Here is a 16,741-nt window from a genome sequence, read left to right as displayed (position 1 = left end):
TTTTATAGCTTATGCCATTTTTATGACTAGATTCTTTCCATGTTTTCCATGTACTACTTGTGGTAACCACAGTACAAGCAGACTTCGGTCTTTAAATTATTGAAAATGAATTCACACCTCAAGGTGTGAAGGCCAAATCACCACACTGCCAACTCAGGGTGTGAATTAGTTAAAAACAAAATTAAAAAAAAGGGGACGCTGTGTACATTATTATTATTATTATTGATAATCAATTTCCCTATGGAAAAATAATGGGATTTTTACTCTTGGACCCACACCGTTGCACTCCTGCTCAATTTCCAAACATAGAACCAAAAGGAAGTGATGCTCATCTTCTATTTTTACAAGTTCTCGTAGTGTAATTCCACATAATTAAAACTTTAAGTAATGAAATATACAAAGATCAGAGATTTTTTCTTTATTTCTTTAACAAAGTCATTGTTATAATAAGGACATTTCACAACCACAGAACTCTGGAACTCCAAATGGCTAAATCCAGTCAGCCATGTGACTGACTTGCTAGCGTAACCACAATAGAAACGAAATCTGGAATCTAACAGCAATACAGCAAGCCTTTGCCATGCCCCACCAGACAGGGGAAGTTCAGAACAGCCATCAATACAGACACCTTAATAAAAATGAGGTAAAGGACACTGAACAAACAGCATCCACAGTGAAAATCAAAACCAAATAAAGGAGACCTATATGTGTGAGTCCATGATTTAAAACAACTTCTAAAAGAGACCTCCGTGATGGGAGAGAAATATTTGTGCTGTCTCTGGTCCTGTTTGAGGTGCTATTGTTGGTAAAACAGTAACAAAGTCAAGAAAAAAAAAACAACATGTTTTCAAAGCACTAAAAGAACAAAGAAAAAGGTACATATTTCATTTCACACTTATAATGTAAAAAAACCTTTATACTGCTTCATTAGATTACAAATAGTAAAATGAGTCTTACAAAATAATTTACAGTCTTTAGCTCTGGGGCTAACATCAAGCATGTTTGACGTGTGAGAAGATATGGGTGTATGTCAACGAAAGTTCATGCATCCGTGACGACCGAGCAGCCTTTTTTCAGACTGGTTTTAATTCTTCTTTTGGCCTGTAAAAACCAAATGTTTTTAAAACACTGTAGAAACATTAGAGGTCAACACTGCTTAAATATTTTTCCAAGTCACCAATTCTCAAATGCACTGTGATTTGTAACAATAATAATAATGTTTTTTTAAAAAGTTGTGCGACCCGACCCAATCAAAGCCAATCAGAACATATTTGATGTTTAATACATTTTTATTTTTATGCATAACATGAGATAACTCACCCCTTTGTGTCCATTTTTTCTTCTGGAGCTTTCTCCTCTTTAACATCTGGTACAGATTGGGAGAGAAATTGTGTCACTGTCCATATGTTTTAAAACGGACTTCTTTCAATGATAATATATCTCTGAAAACTGAAATAAACATGGCTGTTTCTCATGTTAATGGGTTTAAATCAAATATGAAGGAAACTGGCTGTACCTGTTGGCTCACCTTTCTTCTCTTCTCCATCCTTTTCTTCTTCAGTCTTCACTCGTTTAGGCTTCTTGTAATTGGCCGCATTTCTCCGGCCGCCCTGTCCTTCATCCTCAGAGTCTGAGAACTCCTCATCACAGGCTATCCGCTTGTCATGGGCACGGACTTGTGGGACAAGAATAAACAACTTTTAGTCATTCTCTGCCCTCAGAAAACAAATACATTCTAGTTGTCAGTGTGCATGAAGCAGGGCCACTGCAAAAGGTGAAGAACCTCAATTCCATGTCTTCCATCTTTAATGTTTGAAAAAATGTGGCAGTGATAGAGTGATAGAACAATGAGTCATTGGGAAGCGACTGGACTGTGAGGTGGCACTAACTTGAAATGCGTTTGTCCTTGTCATCCTCCTCATCTCCACTATCTTCCTGAATAGCATCCTCTGGGATTGCCTGCATCTGCACACCTGGGGCATGTGGCAACATTCGCAGGTTCTCAAATAGACGCTGTCTGTATGGAAAAAGAAACAAACAAAATATTTAGAAGTGTCCAAGGAAAGATCAGATCAGCTCACCAAAATCACTTTGATACAGCAGCATATGCTGTACAACTTGCATTCAAACCAAATCAAAACAATTAGTGAATCATGTGTTGCTATTCCTACAAGGGATGTGCATGAGTAATCAACTAATTGAGTACTCGTTCTGCATCAGCTAGTCGACTATTAAAACCACTACTCGAATACCGCAAATTGATTTTTCTTTGCGCATGTGCCTGCCTTGGGCAACGCTTAATTATCCTGTACTTTACTTCTGAGTTTCACAGTTACAATAGAGTCCACTGGGGGCACAGTGGATGTATGTCGTCGAGGTGTTGGATGAGAGAAGATATGTTGGTATCTTTGCTAGCGAAGCCTAGTGTAGCACTAGCAATACTTGTAATAATTTGATTCTTATTAAATTCTACTCTATATTCGGTTCTTAGAATCATGCAAGCCAACAGAAGAGGATCTGATTTTATGGTGGAAAGAAACTATGAAGTGGTACGAGAAACTCGGAAACTTATCAGACCAGTATGTATGTGTGCATAAAAAAATTAAATAAAAAAAACAACAACTTCACCACTTGTTTTTATGAATAATAAAATGATGTGAAATGATAAAAATGTGATGGCCTAATGTAGAATTTATGTATGTACATTACCCTAATGCAGACAGCACTGGTTTCTAAGTTCTGGGTGAGTGCAAATGTTTTTTACTTTTAAATATATATTTATTATTAATGCATATTGTTAAATTTTTTTCTCCAAAAGAAAAGCATAGCTTGTTGAAGTTACCTTATTTTGAATTCGTTCTTAGTAGTATTTGCAAATAAAACAAAGTATACATTTCACATATGTGTCATACTTATTTTAAATCGATTACTCCACTACAAAATTGCTCGAAACTGCGCATACCTATTTCCTACTCTTAAAATGATTGTAATATCAACAGTATTGGAATAGTATGATTTTTGCATATATATAGCAATGTAAATGGTATAGCAAAATCTCTACTATCAGATCACAGCATATTTCTACCCTCACACAATATACCTGTATGCTATTATACCACCCAACCATAAACAACACAATCTTAGTCAACTTGCTAGCACTCTCTACTTGTTTATTTTGGCGTGGCTATTCATCCCACTTACTTGATCTTTTCCAGATAGTCATTTGTGTTCTGATTGGTCATGTTGGAGGGGCTGATGTGGAGTTTGAAATCTGGTCCAAAATACTCAAAGTAGTCATTGTATGGGAGCTCTGATGTAACAAAAGAACAGGTTAAATTATACCTACCATCCAAAGAACACAACCCATTGCAGAAACTAACAAATTAACAGCTGTAAGTGTCGCACCATTTGGAATGGTGCTGTCCAGTGCTACAGCGGTCTCGAAGGTCCAGCAGCGGGCCACATTCCTGATGGTGTAGCCTCCACCTCCTAGCATGAGCATGGGCAGGTTAAAGCTCTTCATGTACTCCACACATTTAGCATGACCTAAAAGAATAGAGGGGTTCAATTAGGCCATAAACCGTCAGTTAGTCTGTTTTACACAAATATCAGTCACTGAGAGACTTTCCTGAGGTAACTCATATTTCCGTATGTTACCTCACCCACCTCAGGAGGCAAAATTGGAAAGGACGTCAATGTGTACATCAGTTTCAATCTCTTCAAGAAATAACTGATGAAAATGTTTGTTGATGAAGGGTTTTAGATTTTTTCAACAATAGAGGAAAAAGATGCATAATGACGATAATGAAGCAATTTTAATTAAATATATGATGAGAAAAAACAAAAACAATATAAGATATTAATAATGCACTAGCAATGTTTTTAGAGGAAGAAAAATCTACAGACTTCCCTGCTTGAGCTGCGTGAGCTAAACCAGTTAATTAGCTCACTTAAATGCATTAGTAACTAATACTTTACTCATTATATGCTGTTTTTTTTTTTAAATAAGAGTTCACGTTTTAAAAGTTGACATCTTTAATTTGAGGTCCTCATGGTCGCGATGAGTGGTTCTCACTCTCAAAGGGGCACGTGGTAAGTTGTGCGTGGATCGTGGAGAGTAACATAAGCCTCCACATGCTGTGAGTCTCCGCGGTGTCATGCACTGAGTCACGTGATAAGATGCACGGATTGACGGTCTCAGAAGCGGAGGCAACTGAGACTTGTCCTCCGCCACCCGGATTGAGGCGAGTAACCGCGCCACCACAAGGACCTACTAAGTAGTGGGAATTGGGCATTCCAAATTGGGAGAAAAAAATATTTGAAATAAAAATAAATAATAAAAAAATAAAATCAAGCAAATATATTTGATTGAAGTCTTTTAAAATTTGCCATGTTTTTTTTTTTTTTGTCATTTTGCACATTATCATCAACTAAAATTACATTTTTGTTGACAAATTTTAAGCAAAATTATATGTAAATTTAGAGTAAAACTGACTAAAATGTATAAATAGGACATGATGAGATGTCAACATTAAAGAAGACATTTGTCAAAAGATAAAGGGTTTGACAAATATGAACACTGTTGTTTGTGGTGTTTTGCAGTACCTTTGATGGTAAGGTTGAAGCAGCCCAATCTGTCTCCAGACAGAGAGTCAGCACCGCACTGCAGAACCACAGCACTGGGCTGGTACATCTCCATCACTTTGGCCATGATCTGTGGCACATTCACAAACATGTGAAGATTCAAAATCCATTAATTTTCCTGTAATTCAGTATTAGGATAATTTAAGACGACAACCATATCTCTGGATTATTTTAAAGCAAGTTTTAGATCTCTTGGAAGACAACAAATTTACAGACTTACAGGTTTGAATATGGCTTCATAAGATTCATCATCTATACCGTCCCTGAGTGGGTAATTCACAGCATAGTACTTTCCCTTTCCTGCACCAATATCCTGCAACAGAAAATTGGGAATATTTAGTTTCATGCCCATGTTTAAAAGTGGTTCCTCGCAACAGCAGTGGCTGGATTAAAATCTCAAAACTCAAATATAAGTAAAAATTAGGTCACTGAAAAAGGACTTACTCTGAGGTCTCCTGTACCAGGAAAATACTCTCCATACTTGTGGAAGGACACAGTCATAACACGGTCTGTTGTGTAGAAGGCTTCCTCAACTCCATCACCATGATGAATGTCAATGTCAATGTACAGGACTCTTTGATGGTACCTGGAGAGATTTACAAATGCCTCTGATTAAAATGTCAAAGTGTGAGCAACAACAAAATGGATTTTCTTTGTACAGATGCAGTATGCACTGATCATGAATTATATGATATACAGCATTACAATATAATTATTAGTGGTCAACCGATATGTTTTTTGTTTTTTTTTATGGCAGATGCCGATATCCAGAGAGCAGGGTGGCCGATATAATGACATGTCCATAATTGGCAAAAAAAAAAAAAAAAGAAGAATCAACTTATATTTAGCATTATATTTACTCAATTTCACACAAATCTTTGTAAAAATATTACAAAATATTTTTAAAAAGATATACGATTTTGTGTGTTTACATGATAGATAGGAGTTTCTCTTGGTTTCGGTTAAAGGAAATAAAAGCAGTGCACACAGGCGACGGCAGGCGATTCTCAGTGCTGTCACGTCTTTTAAATCGGTCAAATGGGAAAATTAATCGGCCAATCTCTGATGTGGCCAGTAACAACAAAACAAACTCTGATTGGTCACTTACATGTCTCAGACGGCTCCTTCACGTGCAAGCAGACGATTCTCTGCGTCATTACATCTTAAACTAATTGGCCAAAACCGATAATTTAAAAATACCAAACATCAGCTGACTAGTAATTATCCATATAATTATATTTTTAATTGTTGCTGTCGTGATCATTATTCAGGTTTCTGTCCAAGTTGCGGAATATCCCAAAACCAATTTGCAAATGAAACAGCATTTCTATCCCATGTGTTCAATAGAACAAAATTGTCACTTCTGAGGAAATTAGTGAAAAATAAAAAATGGAAGGCCACTGTACCCTTTTATTAAATGTAATAAATTACTTGTGGTTTAAATAGGGCTGGGCGATAAAATGATCTAGATATTTATCGTGATAAAAAAAAATCCACATTATTAATAAGATTTTTAGCCTACATGTTCTTCATCTACACGATCAGGTGCGTGTCACTAAAAACTCAAACAGTTTGGCTTTCTCATAGTGTATGAAGTTGCTAACGATTAGACTATGCCAGTCACCGCTGTCCAGGTTCGGACTCCGGATTGATTCCATCCGGACCGCAAGACATCATGACGAAGGTTGCGCACTCTCATCGTCTCTAGTGAGCAGCACTACAAAACAACGACAGTGCTGTGTATACCAGATCTGATCTTTCTGCACTGTATTCTTGAATATTTTTCTCTAGCACTGAACACACTTCATTTATGCCCTGTCCCACGTTGCCTCTTTTTCCTGCTTGCAAGTAAACATGAGGCGGCACGTAAGTTCTGGAACCACGTTAACACCTTTAGACCAATGTTTTTTCCTTCTAAATTTAGCTTTATTAATCAGCATGTTACGAGATTTAATAATAAACAAGTAGATTTCTGTTCTAATTTTGGGAAATAAATCAGATGTCATCATCTCTGGCATGACAAGACAATAAAATTACTAGTTTGTAGCCTAGTCTTTCTTTCTTTAATGAAAATATAAAAATGGTCCATTCAGACTTTTACATTTTCTAAATTTTCTCTCAGGGGATACCCCTAAACCCCCATACAGTATCATTCCTCAGTCACAAGGGCTTCTATGCCCCCATACTTGCTATCTGAATGTAACGAAATATAAAAATAATTTGAATGTAAAAAATGATATACTGTCATTATGCTTCAAATGGAACAGATGGTCTTTTAACATTCATGTCCAACTGCACTCGACTGATAAACTCTATAAAATATATTGGTAGAAGATCCCTTAGACACCACTGCTTTGGCTGTCTCTGGGCTCCCAATGGAGTTTTGTATAGACTATTTTGACTGTTTAGGATTTTTTTTTTCTTCTGTCAATTTGGAAATTAAAAAAAAAAAAAGCTTTTTTTAATGTTGCAGTAGTGATCATCATTGATTTTCAGTGCAATGCATACTTGAGCAGTTCCAGAATGGCCAGTACGATGTCGTTTACATAGCAGAAACCGGATGCCTCAGATTTCTTGGCATGATGAAGACCTCCTGCCCAGTTAATAGCGATGTCTGTCTGCTGTTTGTTGAGTTTCACTGCTCCAGCTGAGAATGATGAAGATGTAGTGTTAGATAAGAGTGAAAAATGCAGCCATGCCGATACACACACATAGTTACTCTGGATAAAAATTTTTTTTTTAAAAAAAGCACTTACCAACAGAACCACCTGTTGAGAGCTGACAGAATTCAAATAAGCCGTCAAAGACAGGACAATCCTCCCCTACGTTAACTGCAGAGACAAAAACACATAACATTTAATGTATGTCCATGAAATGGAAAACAATTTTACGATTTCAAAAGTCAGTTCCGATACGGCTGAGATTTAAAACTTTTTACTTCAATCTTCAAATGAGTTTACGATACATTTTGTCATGCGTGAAGGCAAGACCACACGTGGTCATTTTGAGCAAAGTGACAAGTAAAAACTTACATCTCTGCATCTGTTTGCTGTACTCAGACATGTTGTCTGGGCGGATTGAATGGAGGAACTTGATGTAGTCGTCACTGTGATACTTGGTCATCTCTTCAGCGTTGGCCTTATGAGGCCTCTGAACATGCAAACAAGTAATCAAATCAACTTTGTCCTCAAATTTAATGTAAAAATAAAAGGACTTATTTTTCTTACATAAATTTCCATTTTCCTATAGAGGCCATAGTTAAGGAGGAGGTTGTGGGTCATGCGTATTCGGTGGGGTTTCATGGGGTGACCCTGTCCATAGTAGTAATTCCCAACATCACCTGGCAAAAAGATTCAGTACATTACAAACAAAATTACAGATCCCTCTAAATATCCATAAAATGTTCTGTGAAATTTTATTGGAAATAAGCTGCAATTGCTTTCTGAGTTTATGTGCTGACCCAGATATTCAATCAATTTCTGCAACAGGCCCAGAACTACAGAGGCAAAGCATGCTGCAAGCTTCAACCTGATTATTCACTGAAATACAATCTAAAGCATAATGTTCAAAATGGGACTATATAGGGAAATTAAGGAAAACAGGAATGAAAGATAAAGAGATAACAACTCACACTATAAACTCGAGCATCATTCATACACGCTCAGAGTTGACAATGCTACGGAATAAAGGCATCATTAACTGCAAGAGGCTCATTTCAGTACTACTGTCGATTTTCACAAAACTAACAGTTAATTAGACTCTCTATATGCGTGAGATAATGAATGCATGCGTTAAACTTAACGCGGATAAATTTCACTTGCAAAAAGAGCCAAAATTGTGCTACAGTATTGTTGCTAACACTGTCCATCAGAACAACAGGATGCTAACACTAGCATTATTAGCACTGTGCTCGCGGTGCGGCTAAACCTGGCTGACAATTCACCCGCACTCAACGGGACAGAATTAATCCAGAACATACACCGCGCTTTATTGCTTTGGTAATAAAAGTTCGATGTTACGCCACTTTTAATCCCATTCTTACCATCATAATAATAGCAAACTTTCTTCTTTGTTCCTTGAGAACTCAGCGCCATTTTACTCTCCAATTACAGCCTGCGCCTGCCGGGCTTTCTTCACACTTAGGAACTTCACTAGCAACTTGTCTCGGGTCGCTTTGAGCCAATCACTGTTCAGATTTCCTCACGGGGGGCGTGACAGTTGAGAGTGTTTACCAATCGTCTCTTTTGCTGTCTTAAGAGATGTGAGTCTAACTCTACAGCTGTTTAAATGCCCACCACTATATTCCTGCAAATATGACAAACGTGCAATATTGGCAGTGAAGATGTGTAATTTATTTGCATCAAATGTCTTAAAAACAAAAACATATTTTCTGATACGCATTCGTTGTTGGTTCATCCAAAAATTCATGAAAATGCTCCCATCATTTACTCACCCTCATGCCATCCCAGATGTTTATGACTTTTTTTCTCCTGCTGAACACATACGGAGATTTTTAGAAGAATAGCTCAGCTTTGTAGGTCCATACAATGCAAATTAATGGTGACCAGAACTTTAAAGCTCCAAAACGCACATAAAGGCAGCATTAAAGTAATCCATTAGACTCCAGTGCTTTAATCCATGTTTTCTGAAGCAATCTAATCGGTTTGGGGTGAGAACAGACTAAAATATAAGTCCTTTTTCACTGTACATCTTGGCATCAACAGCCTCCTCAGCGATCATGATTTCAAGCTTGATTACACTTCCTAGATTTTGACACATGCACTAGCAGAGCCCATCTTAAGGGGCAGCCTACAAGGTTAGCACAGACTAGCATAACACAGCACTCCCATGGACATTATATGGCGGGCACACTGGCGAGGAGACAAGAGGTCGTTTTTTTTTTTTAATGGATTTCTATGGAGGAGATGCTTCATAACGCTGAATATACTGCTTTTGTGAGGAAACAGATAATCACTTAATGAATTGATCGCCTGTCCACTAATCTTCAACATGTTTAACACTAAACAATCCTTTTGGATAGAACTATGTGTGGAGTTTACTACAATAAAATTGCTGTTTTATAAGAAAAGACACTGACAGTTTTGTCACAGATAGGTGTCAGTTTACGGTTCTCCCCATTCATTTGTTTGGTATCCACAAACTGTGACTTACTGTCGTAACACACTAGTTGACGTTACGCTCTCTTGATTGTTAAAAAGCGGAGGTTGTTATCTCTGTATAGAAAATCTCTGGTACAGAGCGCTATGGTGCAAGGAAGTGAAATTGAGTTTGAAATCATGATAGCCAAGAAGACTGCTGTCAAGATGTACAGTGAAAAAGGAGTTACATTTTGTTCTGTTCTCACCCCAAATCAACTGAATCGCTTTAGAAGACATTGATTAAACCATTGGAGTCTTATGGATTACTTTTATGGTGACTTTATGTGCTTATTGGAGCTTCAGAGCTCTGGTCACCATTCACTTGCATTGTATGGACCAACAGAGCTGAATTATTCGTCTAAAAATCTTTGTTTGTGTTCAGCAGAAGAAAAAAAGTCACACATCAGGGATGGCATGAGGGTGAGTAAATGATGAGAGAATTTGTATTTTGGGTGAACTATCCCTTTAACATGATAATGATATCCCTGCATATCTGCCTTGCATCACCTTTCTGATCTTACGTGGCTTTTCTTCACCAAATATATTGCTGTGACTTATAAGAGCACTCTATACTTGCATATTTGTCTTTGTATCGAAATGTGTGCTGTCGTTTTGCTATATCCAGTCTTCCACTAGACCTCTCACTCTGTCATAAGATATCCCAATATCAGAGTTCTGTCTGGTATCAAAACCAGTCAACATCAACAAGCTTGTTGTGCTAACTCTTCTACCAGCCCAAGAGCTAGGCAGAGTCAGCAGGGGTAATATAGCAGAAGGCAGAATATGAAGTGATGGTCAAAGTAAGCAGAATTTTATTGAATAATCTTAGTTGTATATTTCTACTTGCTTATTCTGAGCAGCACAAACTCAAGTGTTATTGATGCAAGCAAAGAAAATTGAAAATTACTTATTCACAACATCATCTTGTGATGTTGAAGACCTTGACATGGAGACAACTCCTAATCTCTAACTTGTGAAGACAATTCTAAATAGTCTATTGAGACTATTTAGCCCAAGACGGAGCACTTGTTGTATTAAAATGATTGTCAGAAATTGGAACACCCAAAATGGCGTATAAAGCAAAGGAAGTCCCACCTTGCGGGTAAAAGAGTCAATCACCTTTTAGATACAGACATTGACATGCCTGTCAATTAACTCGAAAACATGACCAAGCCTGAAAACCCCTCACAAAAAAAGTGTTTTTTATGTGATCTGAGATAAAGAAGCACAATTTATGGTACCATTGTTGTCATATTTAACTGCTGATTTGAAACATGTTCTTTGATCGTAATCATGACCAACCGTTAGGAGCTGTATCTTTATGCCGCTTGTATCAATAGAAAATAACAGTCCGGTCAAGTAGAAAAGATGGCCGCAGAGTGGACTAACTTACCTTTAAAGGGACTTTGACACAACTTTAGATTAAACAGAAACAATAATGCATAGAACGAGCAAAAAACAATATGAAAAGAAAGTTAATAAGTAAAAATGTATATATATATATATATATATATATATATATATATATATATATATATATATATATATATATATATAAGTTAATATAAAGAAATGAGTAAATATATAAAATTATATGAAAGAGATAAATAACAACATAAATGAAGTACAACACAGATGTATGTTTGCTCTCTTGAAGCCGCACACACACTCAGTTGCTTAAAACTCAAATTAGAGCTCTTCATTTTAAAATATGGTTGGTATTTGTTTTTTATTGCTTGCATATAACAGAATTTAACAAAGCATTTAGTCTGTCAAGTTTAATTTGTAACTGAACAGTTGAATAATAATAATCATTTCCTCACCCTCATGCCATCCCAACCTTCATTTGTATGACAAATGAAGGTTTTTAGAAGAATATCTCAGCTCTGTGAGTCCATACAATGCAAGTGAACGTTGGCCAGAAATTTGAAGCTCCAAAAAGCAGATAAAGGCAGTATAAAAAAATAATCCATATGACTCCAGTGGTTCAGTCTTTATCTTCAGAAGCGATATAATATGTGTGGGTGAGAAATAGAACAATTCTTTGACAACGTCACCGTTTACGTTACACATGGAAGTGGTGGCAGAAATCGTCCGCAAACAATAAACTTTTATCAGATTCCGTTGTTAAAAAATTATTTTGAGGGTTCTCATAGATGGCTGTGGCTCAAGCCATCAACAGAACTGACTGGACTGAGGAGATCATTTCAACTCACTGCTTTGCAGTAAACATATAAAGCGAACGTTATTACAGGTATGTTATTAACTTGTATCATTATAATAATTATCTAGCTAAAACTATTTGTGTATTTATAATGGTTTTGTGTCGTCTTTTTGTTTAATCGTCTAATCTGTCAAATCTAACACAACAGTCTATCGGCTTTCTGTCACCACAGACTGTGCATGCGCTGACATTTTTGTAAACAATAGGACTGGTCTATAGATCAATATTTAAGTCCTTTTTTACACTAAATTCTCCTCCCTGCACAGTATGCAAAAATAATGTGAATCTCCAAAAACAAAAGAAGTGTGAAAGTGGAGACTAATAGTAAAAAAAGACTTAAATATTGATCTGTTTCTCACCCACATCTACCATATTGCTTCTGAAGACATGGATTAATCCACTGGATTACTCTTATGCTGCATTTATGTGGTTTTTGGACCTTCAGCGTTCTGGCTACCATTGTGTTCAGCAAATGCAAGAAAGTCATACACATCTGGGATGGGGGAGAGTAAATTATGAGAGAATTTTTGGATGAACTATTCCTTTAAACATATTTCCATAACACAAGTAGATGTGCATGGCAATAACATATCAGTATTGTTCCAACTAATAACATTTGTTTTAACAGTCTCAATCAGAAGCCCAAAACTACTAATGCCACAAGAATTTCTAAACTTCTTAATTCTAAAATGCTCAGTTAAACTCTACAAATGTGCCTCGAGTAGATGATTACTGACATACCTCTACTTAACACACGATGGCGCCATATGCTTACGTTACATTAGCCGTTACCAACAGCAGACAGACAACGACATACAATTAATTTCATTGTTTGTTTTTGTTTTTTATATTTACATAAGTTCCGATCATTATTCATTCAATGACCGTTAAAGAGAAAAACAGCAGAATATAAGCAATTCAGCCATGAATTAACTGTCAAATTATGTAAATTAATCGCTAGATCGACCAAAGAATTAACAATCCTCCCTCAGAGAAATCCTTCACAGGCAAATTATTAGAAGTATATGAAAATAATCATAACCGTCATCATTAATCACTGAAAATGCATAATTTCTTGCTAAGCAAAATCATCAATGCATTTTTTGCTACATAAAATCCGTTCAATGAACCATTAGCGAAAACGAAGCATAAGAATGTTAAAATAATAATAATTACAAAACACCATTGATTATTTGATTTGAACATTTTTGTTAGGTCTTAATATTCTACCAAATGCAATATCTGATCGTTTTAGATTGGTATTAGACCTTAAATGGGATTATTTCATTATGGTCTCAAACTTTTATTAAGCCATTTGCATTCAAAATAAAAAATAAATGACTTGTGAACTACTAGATTATTTTACTTTCAGTGTGCCTTCTCATACTCTATCTCTGTGTGATGTGGGGATAATTATGCATGACTTGTGTAAAGACATAATTATAATGGGTGTATGGAGTGGCTTTCCCTTGATAATACTCACTGTGGAGAAGGAAAAACACAAACTGACCACACATAGGTAACCAACATTTATTTACCGTTATCAACTTTACAATAAAACCAGTAACATCTTTAAACGTTAGCAAAATAAAGAACAAAATTGGTCAAATGTATTTACAGAGACCAAAAAGCAGATCAAGGCTCACATTTAACACATAACAACTCTGCTTCTTTTAAAACTTCAAATGTGAACATAGCAAGCTCAAATGTGTTTTTATTTTGTTTGTTTTTTTTAAGCCAAGATGAAAATTAAAATGCGATTTCAAACAAACGAGACAAAGTCTTCTGGATATTTAAAATGGTTCTCTATACACCACAAAATACTTAAATTTGGGTTAAAATATAGGAATGTAGAAAGTTGGCAAGTCTTTTTCAATTTCCTTTTTTTTTTTTAACAGTCATTGAATGTGGTGATGTTTATCTTGCACAATTCATCTGTACGATCGCATCTTATTCACTGGTGGGCTTCAAAGACACTTCTCCTTGATCCCGTCCCCAAACTCTCAACTCACTCCTGTGTTGACATCCCATTTCCAAGAGGTATCGGCCTACACTCGGAATTCCAGATCTTTGAGCCATTATCAGGGAAGTGAACTAGTGAATCTAGTCTGTCATTTGTTATTAATCTTGAAGAAAGTGGCACGAGGAGTCTTTTTTCACATACATGTGTATATATACATATACATATATCCATGTATATATACATATGTATACATGTACACATATATATAAATATATATATTTTTTTCTTGGAAAAACAGTTCACAAAGTTCTTTGTGAAGTACAATCACTCCTTCTGTTCGGATGGTGCAGGTGTTGAGCTGGTCTCCTCTGTTGGTTTTGTGGGCTCTGCAGCAGGTGCAGCAGCCTCTTCCTTGGGGGCAACAGGGGCCTCCTCGGGTTTGTCTGCGGTTTCCTCAGCCTTGGGGGTCTCGACAGGGGCAGGTGTCTCCTCTGCCTTGGTCTCCTCCTCCTTCTTCTCCTCAGCGGCGGCACCGTTCTCCTCAGGCTTCTCTTCAGCAACCGGAGCGGCGGCCTCTTCCTTCACCTCTGCGCTCTTCTTGTTCTTCTTCAGCGAGATGCCCTTGAATTTGAAGGAGTTCTTCAGGGAGAACTTCTTCTTCTTCTTCTTGGGGGTCTCCTTGGTGGCCTCACCCTCAGGTTTTGCCGCTTCCGCTTCGGTGGCGGGTGCGGGCTCGATGGCATCGCCAGCTCCGGCCTCAGATTCCTTGGCTGCCTCTGCGGAGCCGTTAGTGGTGGCAGCGTCTCCCTCTGCCTTGACGTCACCATTGGTCTTAACATGACCGTTCTCCTGAAAAAGGATGAAATTCAGATTTATATTAATTTTTATGAAACTCTCACATCAGGAAACCCACTTCAAAATTAATTCATTGTTATACAGCCATACTATAGACCTACATATATTTACATACAGCATGCATCAGGGGAACCCTTCAAACGTCGACGGCCACGTAAATAATGCATGTCTTCGAGGTGACGCCTTGCAGTACCACTCACTACCGAGCGAGGGCGACCGAGTCATATAAAATACACACAACAAATGCGACTCGAGACAGCAGCTTCGAAACAAAAGACGAAGACCGATCGAAGCACGATGGAGAATTTCATTGCGTCTGATTCACCATTTCACCATCGAGATGCTATAAATGAAAATAGCATTTTCACAAATTCATACAAAATATAAGTACACTCAGTGATGAGAAACCTTTTAGTAACATAAAACATCTTAAGCTTGACCAAGTGTGGACCCTCGCGCCTATGTCTAGACTTAAAAGACCGCGCGTCTGTAAATTAGTCCACGCGCTCGACAGAACAAATGAATTAACATCCAACAAAACCAAAGTAATTAAAATAAGATTCTAATTCTAATCTAAACTCTCAAATACCAATTTCAGTCAAATTTCCTTCCTGATAGATCTCACCCCCTGCTGTTAACCCATGCATAGTGAGTACGTGCAGCATCCTCCACCTACACTGACATTAATGGAGCTCGCATGGCAACAACACGGTCTCCAAGCGCTCGAAATAAGACTTAAATGCTGTGATCATGTAAGAGAACAACCACTTTCATAACTAAGCACGAAACATAAATCTAAATGGCATCCATGCGAGATGTAATGCAGATTTGTATTATTTTTAAACAGTGTGATTACCGATTTTTAAAAGCCCTTTCTTTCTGTCTTTTGAATCAAAATCAACACGCTCTTCTTAATTCGTCTGGCTAAAATCGCACGCGGTGTTTTCGCTACTCTCAGTGAAAAGCACTTGTTGGTCAGATGTGGGTGTGTCGCTGAGGGTGAGATGAATTTCTGCCTTTCGTCTTTTGCCTACCTGTCCGTTTGTCTTGACGGCAGCCGGGTCAGCAGCGGCGGCTTTCCCATCCACAGCCACTCCTCCCTTTGATGCCTGGGATCCCATTGTGTTCAGTTTGGTTTTTAAAGTAAAATTAAAAAGAACTCAAATTCAGGTAGGTGGAAAAAAAATATAATCCAGACCAATGGGGGTAGCGTGCATCCAAAGGTGCGAATGAAGTTGAGTTTTTTTTTCCTCTCTCTCCTTTTTGAGGACACCTTGAGATGATCCACTCCTGTCTTCCACTCGTGTGCGTCGAGGGCGACCTACTACTACCAGTTCCAGTTCTACAGCACTTCAAGATAACCCAAGGCCCCGCCCACGGGCGTGTCTATGTAAGTCTAACCAATCAGGAACAAGTTACCGCCCACTTCTGGACCCCTATGTGTCCCGCCTCTATTTGCTACCTCATCAGTTCCATTGAAATAGAAAATGGCATCAAAATGGTAAGAGGGAACCAACAGGGTGACTTGTTGATCTTTCTGGTTACTGAACGCAATGGGGCTCCAATCTAATTGAAAATATATCCAAAGTACACCTAAAAATTTGAGACCTGTCAGTAGTAAATGTGCCCTGTAGTAATTAGTATCCTCATGACAACACTAAACTTTATGCAGTGTTGTTTTATATCAGCAAAATAATTAATTTCAACTTTTCTGACACCCACCCTGTATGCATATGTACTCTGGAACTGAATTTACAATTAACTTGCACTGTATACTTGACATTCTGGCTTATGTGATTTTTTTTTTCTCCCCTTTTTCTCCCCAATTTGGAATGACCAATTTCCAATGTGCTCTAAGTCCTCCTGGTGGTGTAGTGACTAACCTCAATCGGGGTG

At 37.4% G+C, this 16,741-nt stretch overlaps 2 protein-coding genes across 3 annotated transcripts; both read right to left on the bottom strand.

Annotated features, from left to right (window-relative positions):
• Window positions 1–403: 403 nt before the first annotated feature.
• Window positions 404–8,832, bottom strand: LOC127425318 (probable histone deacetylase 1-B). Of its 2 annotated transcripts, none has more exons than XM_051671162.1 (14): window positions 8,687–8,832; window positions 7,872–7,984; window positions 7,677–7,794; window positions 7,401–7,475; window positions 7,153–7,291; window positions 5,089–5,230; window positions 4,865–4,957; window positions 4,606–4,714; window positions 3,406–3,546; window positions 3,202–3,310; window positions 1,890–2,017; window positions 1,517–1,675; window positions 1,321–1,366; window positions 404–1,101 (listed from the first exon to the last, which is right to left on the bottom strand). In XM_051671162.1, exons 1-14 carry the CDS (start codon window positions 8,736–8,738, stop codon window positions 1,074–1,076), a joined length of 1,452 nt encoding a protein of 483 aa, XP_051527122.1. In that variant the 5' UTR covers window positions 8,739–8,832; the 3' UTR covers window positions 404–1,073. The 2 variants fall into 2 exon arrangements, with proteins under 2 accessions (XP_051527122.1, XP_051527123.1); XM_051671163.1 differs by having other exon boundaries at window positions 1,529–1,675.
• A 4,709-nt stretch (window positions 8,833–13,541) lies between these two features.
• On the bottom strand, window positions 13,542–16,173 carry LOC127425458 (MARCKS-related protein 1-B-like). Its single transcript, XM_051671483.1, has 2 exons — window positions 15,880–16,173; window positions 13,542–14,839 (listed from the first exon to the last, which is right to left on the bottom strand). Exons 1-2 carry the CDS (start codon window positions 15,964–15,966, stop codon window positions 14,315–14,317), a joined length of 612 nt encoding a protein of 203 aa, XP_051527443.1. The 5' UTR covers window positions 15,967–16,173; the 3' UTR covers window positions 13,542–14,314.
• Between the last annotated feature and the right edge of the window lie 568 nt (window positions 16,174–16,741).

This window comes from Myxocyprinus asiaticus, chromosome 34 (assembly GCF_019703515.2).
Source record: "Myxocyprinus asiaticus isolate MX2 ecotype Aquarium Trade chromosome 34, UBuf_Myxa_2, whole genome shotgun sequence".
In the NCBI taxonomy this organism is placed as follows: domain Eukaryota; kingdom Metazoa; phylum Chordata; class Actinopteri; order Cypriniformes; family Catostomidae; genus Myxocyprinus; species Myxocyprinus asiaticus.
Note: the sequence above shows the minus strand (reverse complement) of the source record. Positions and strands in the feature narration are given on the sequence as shown.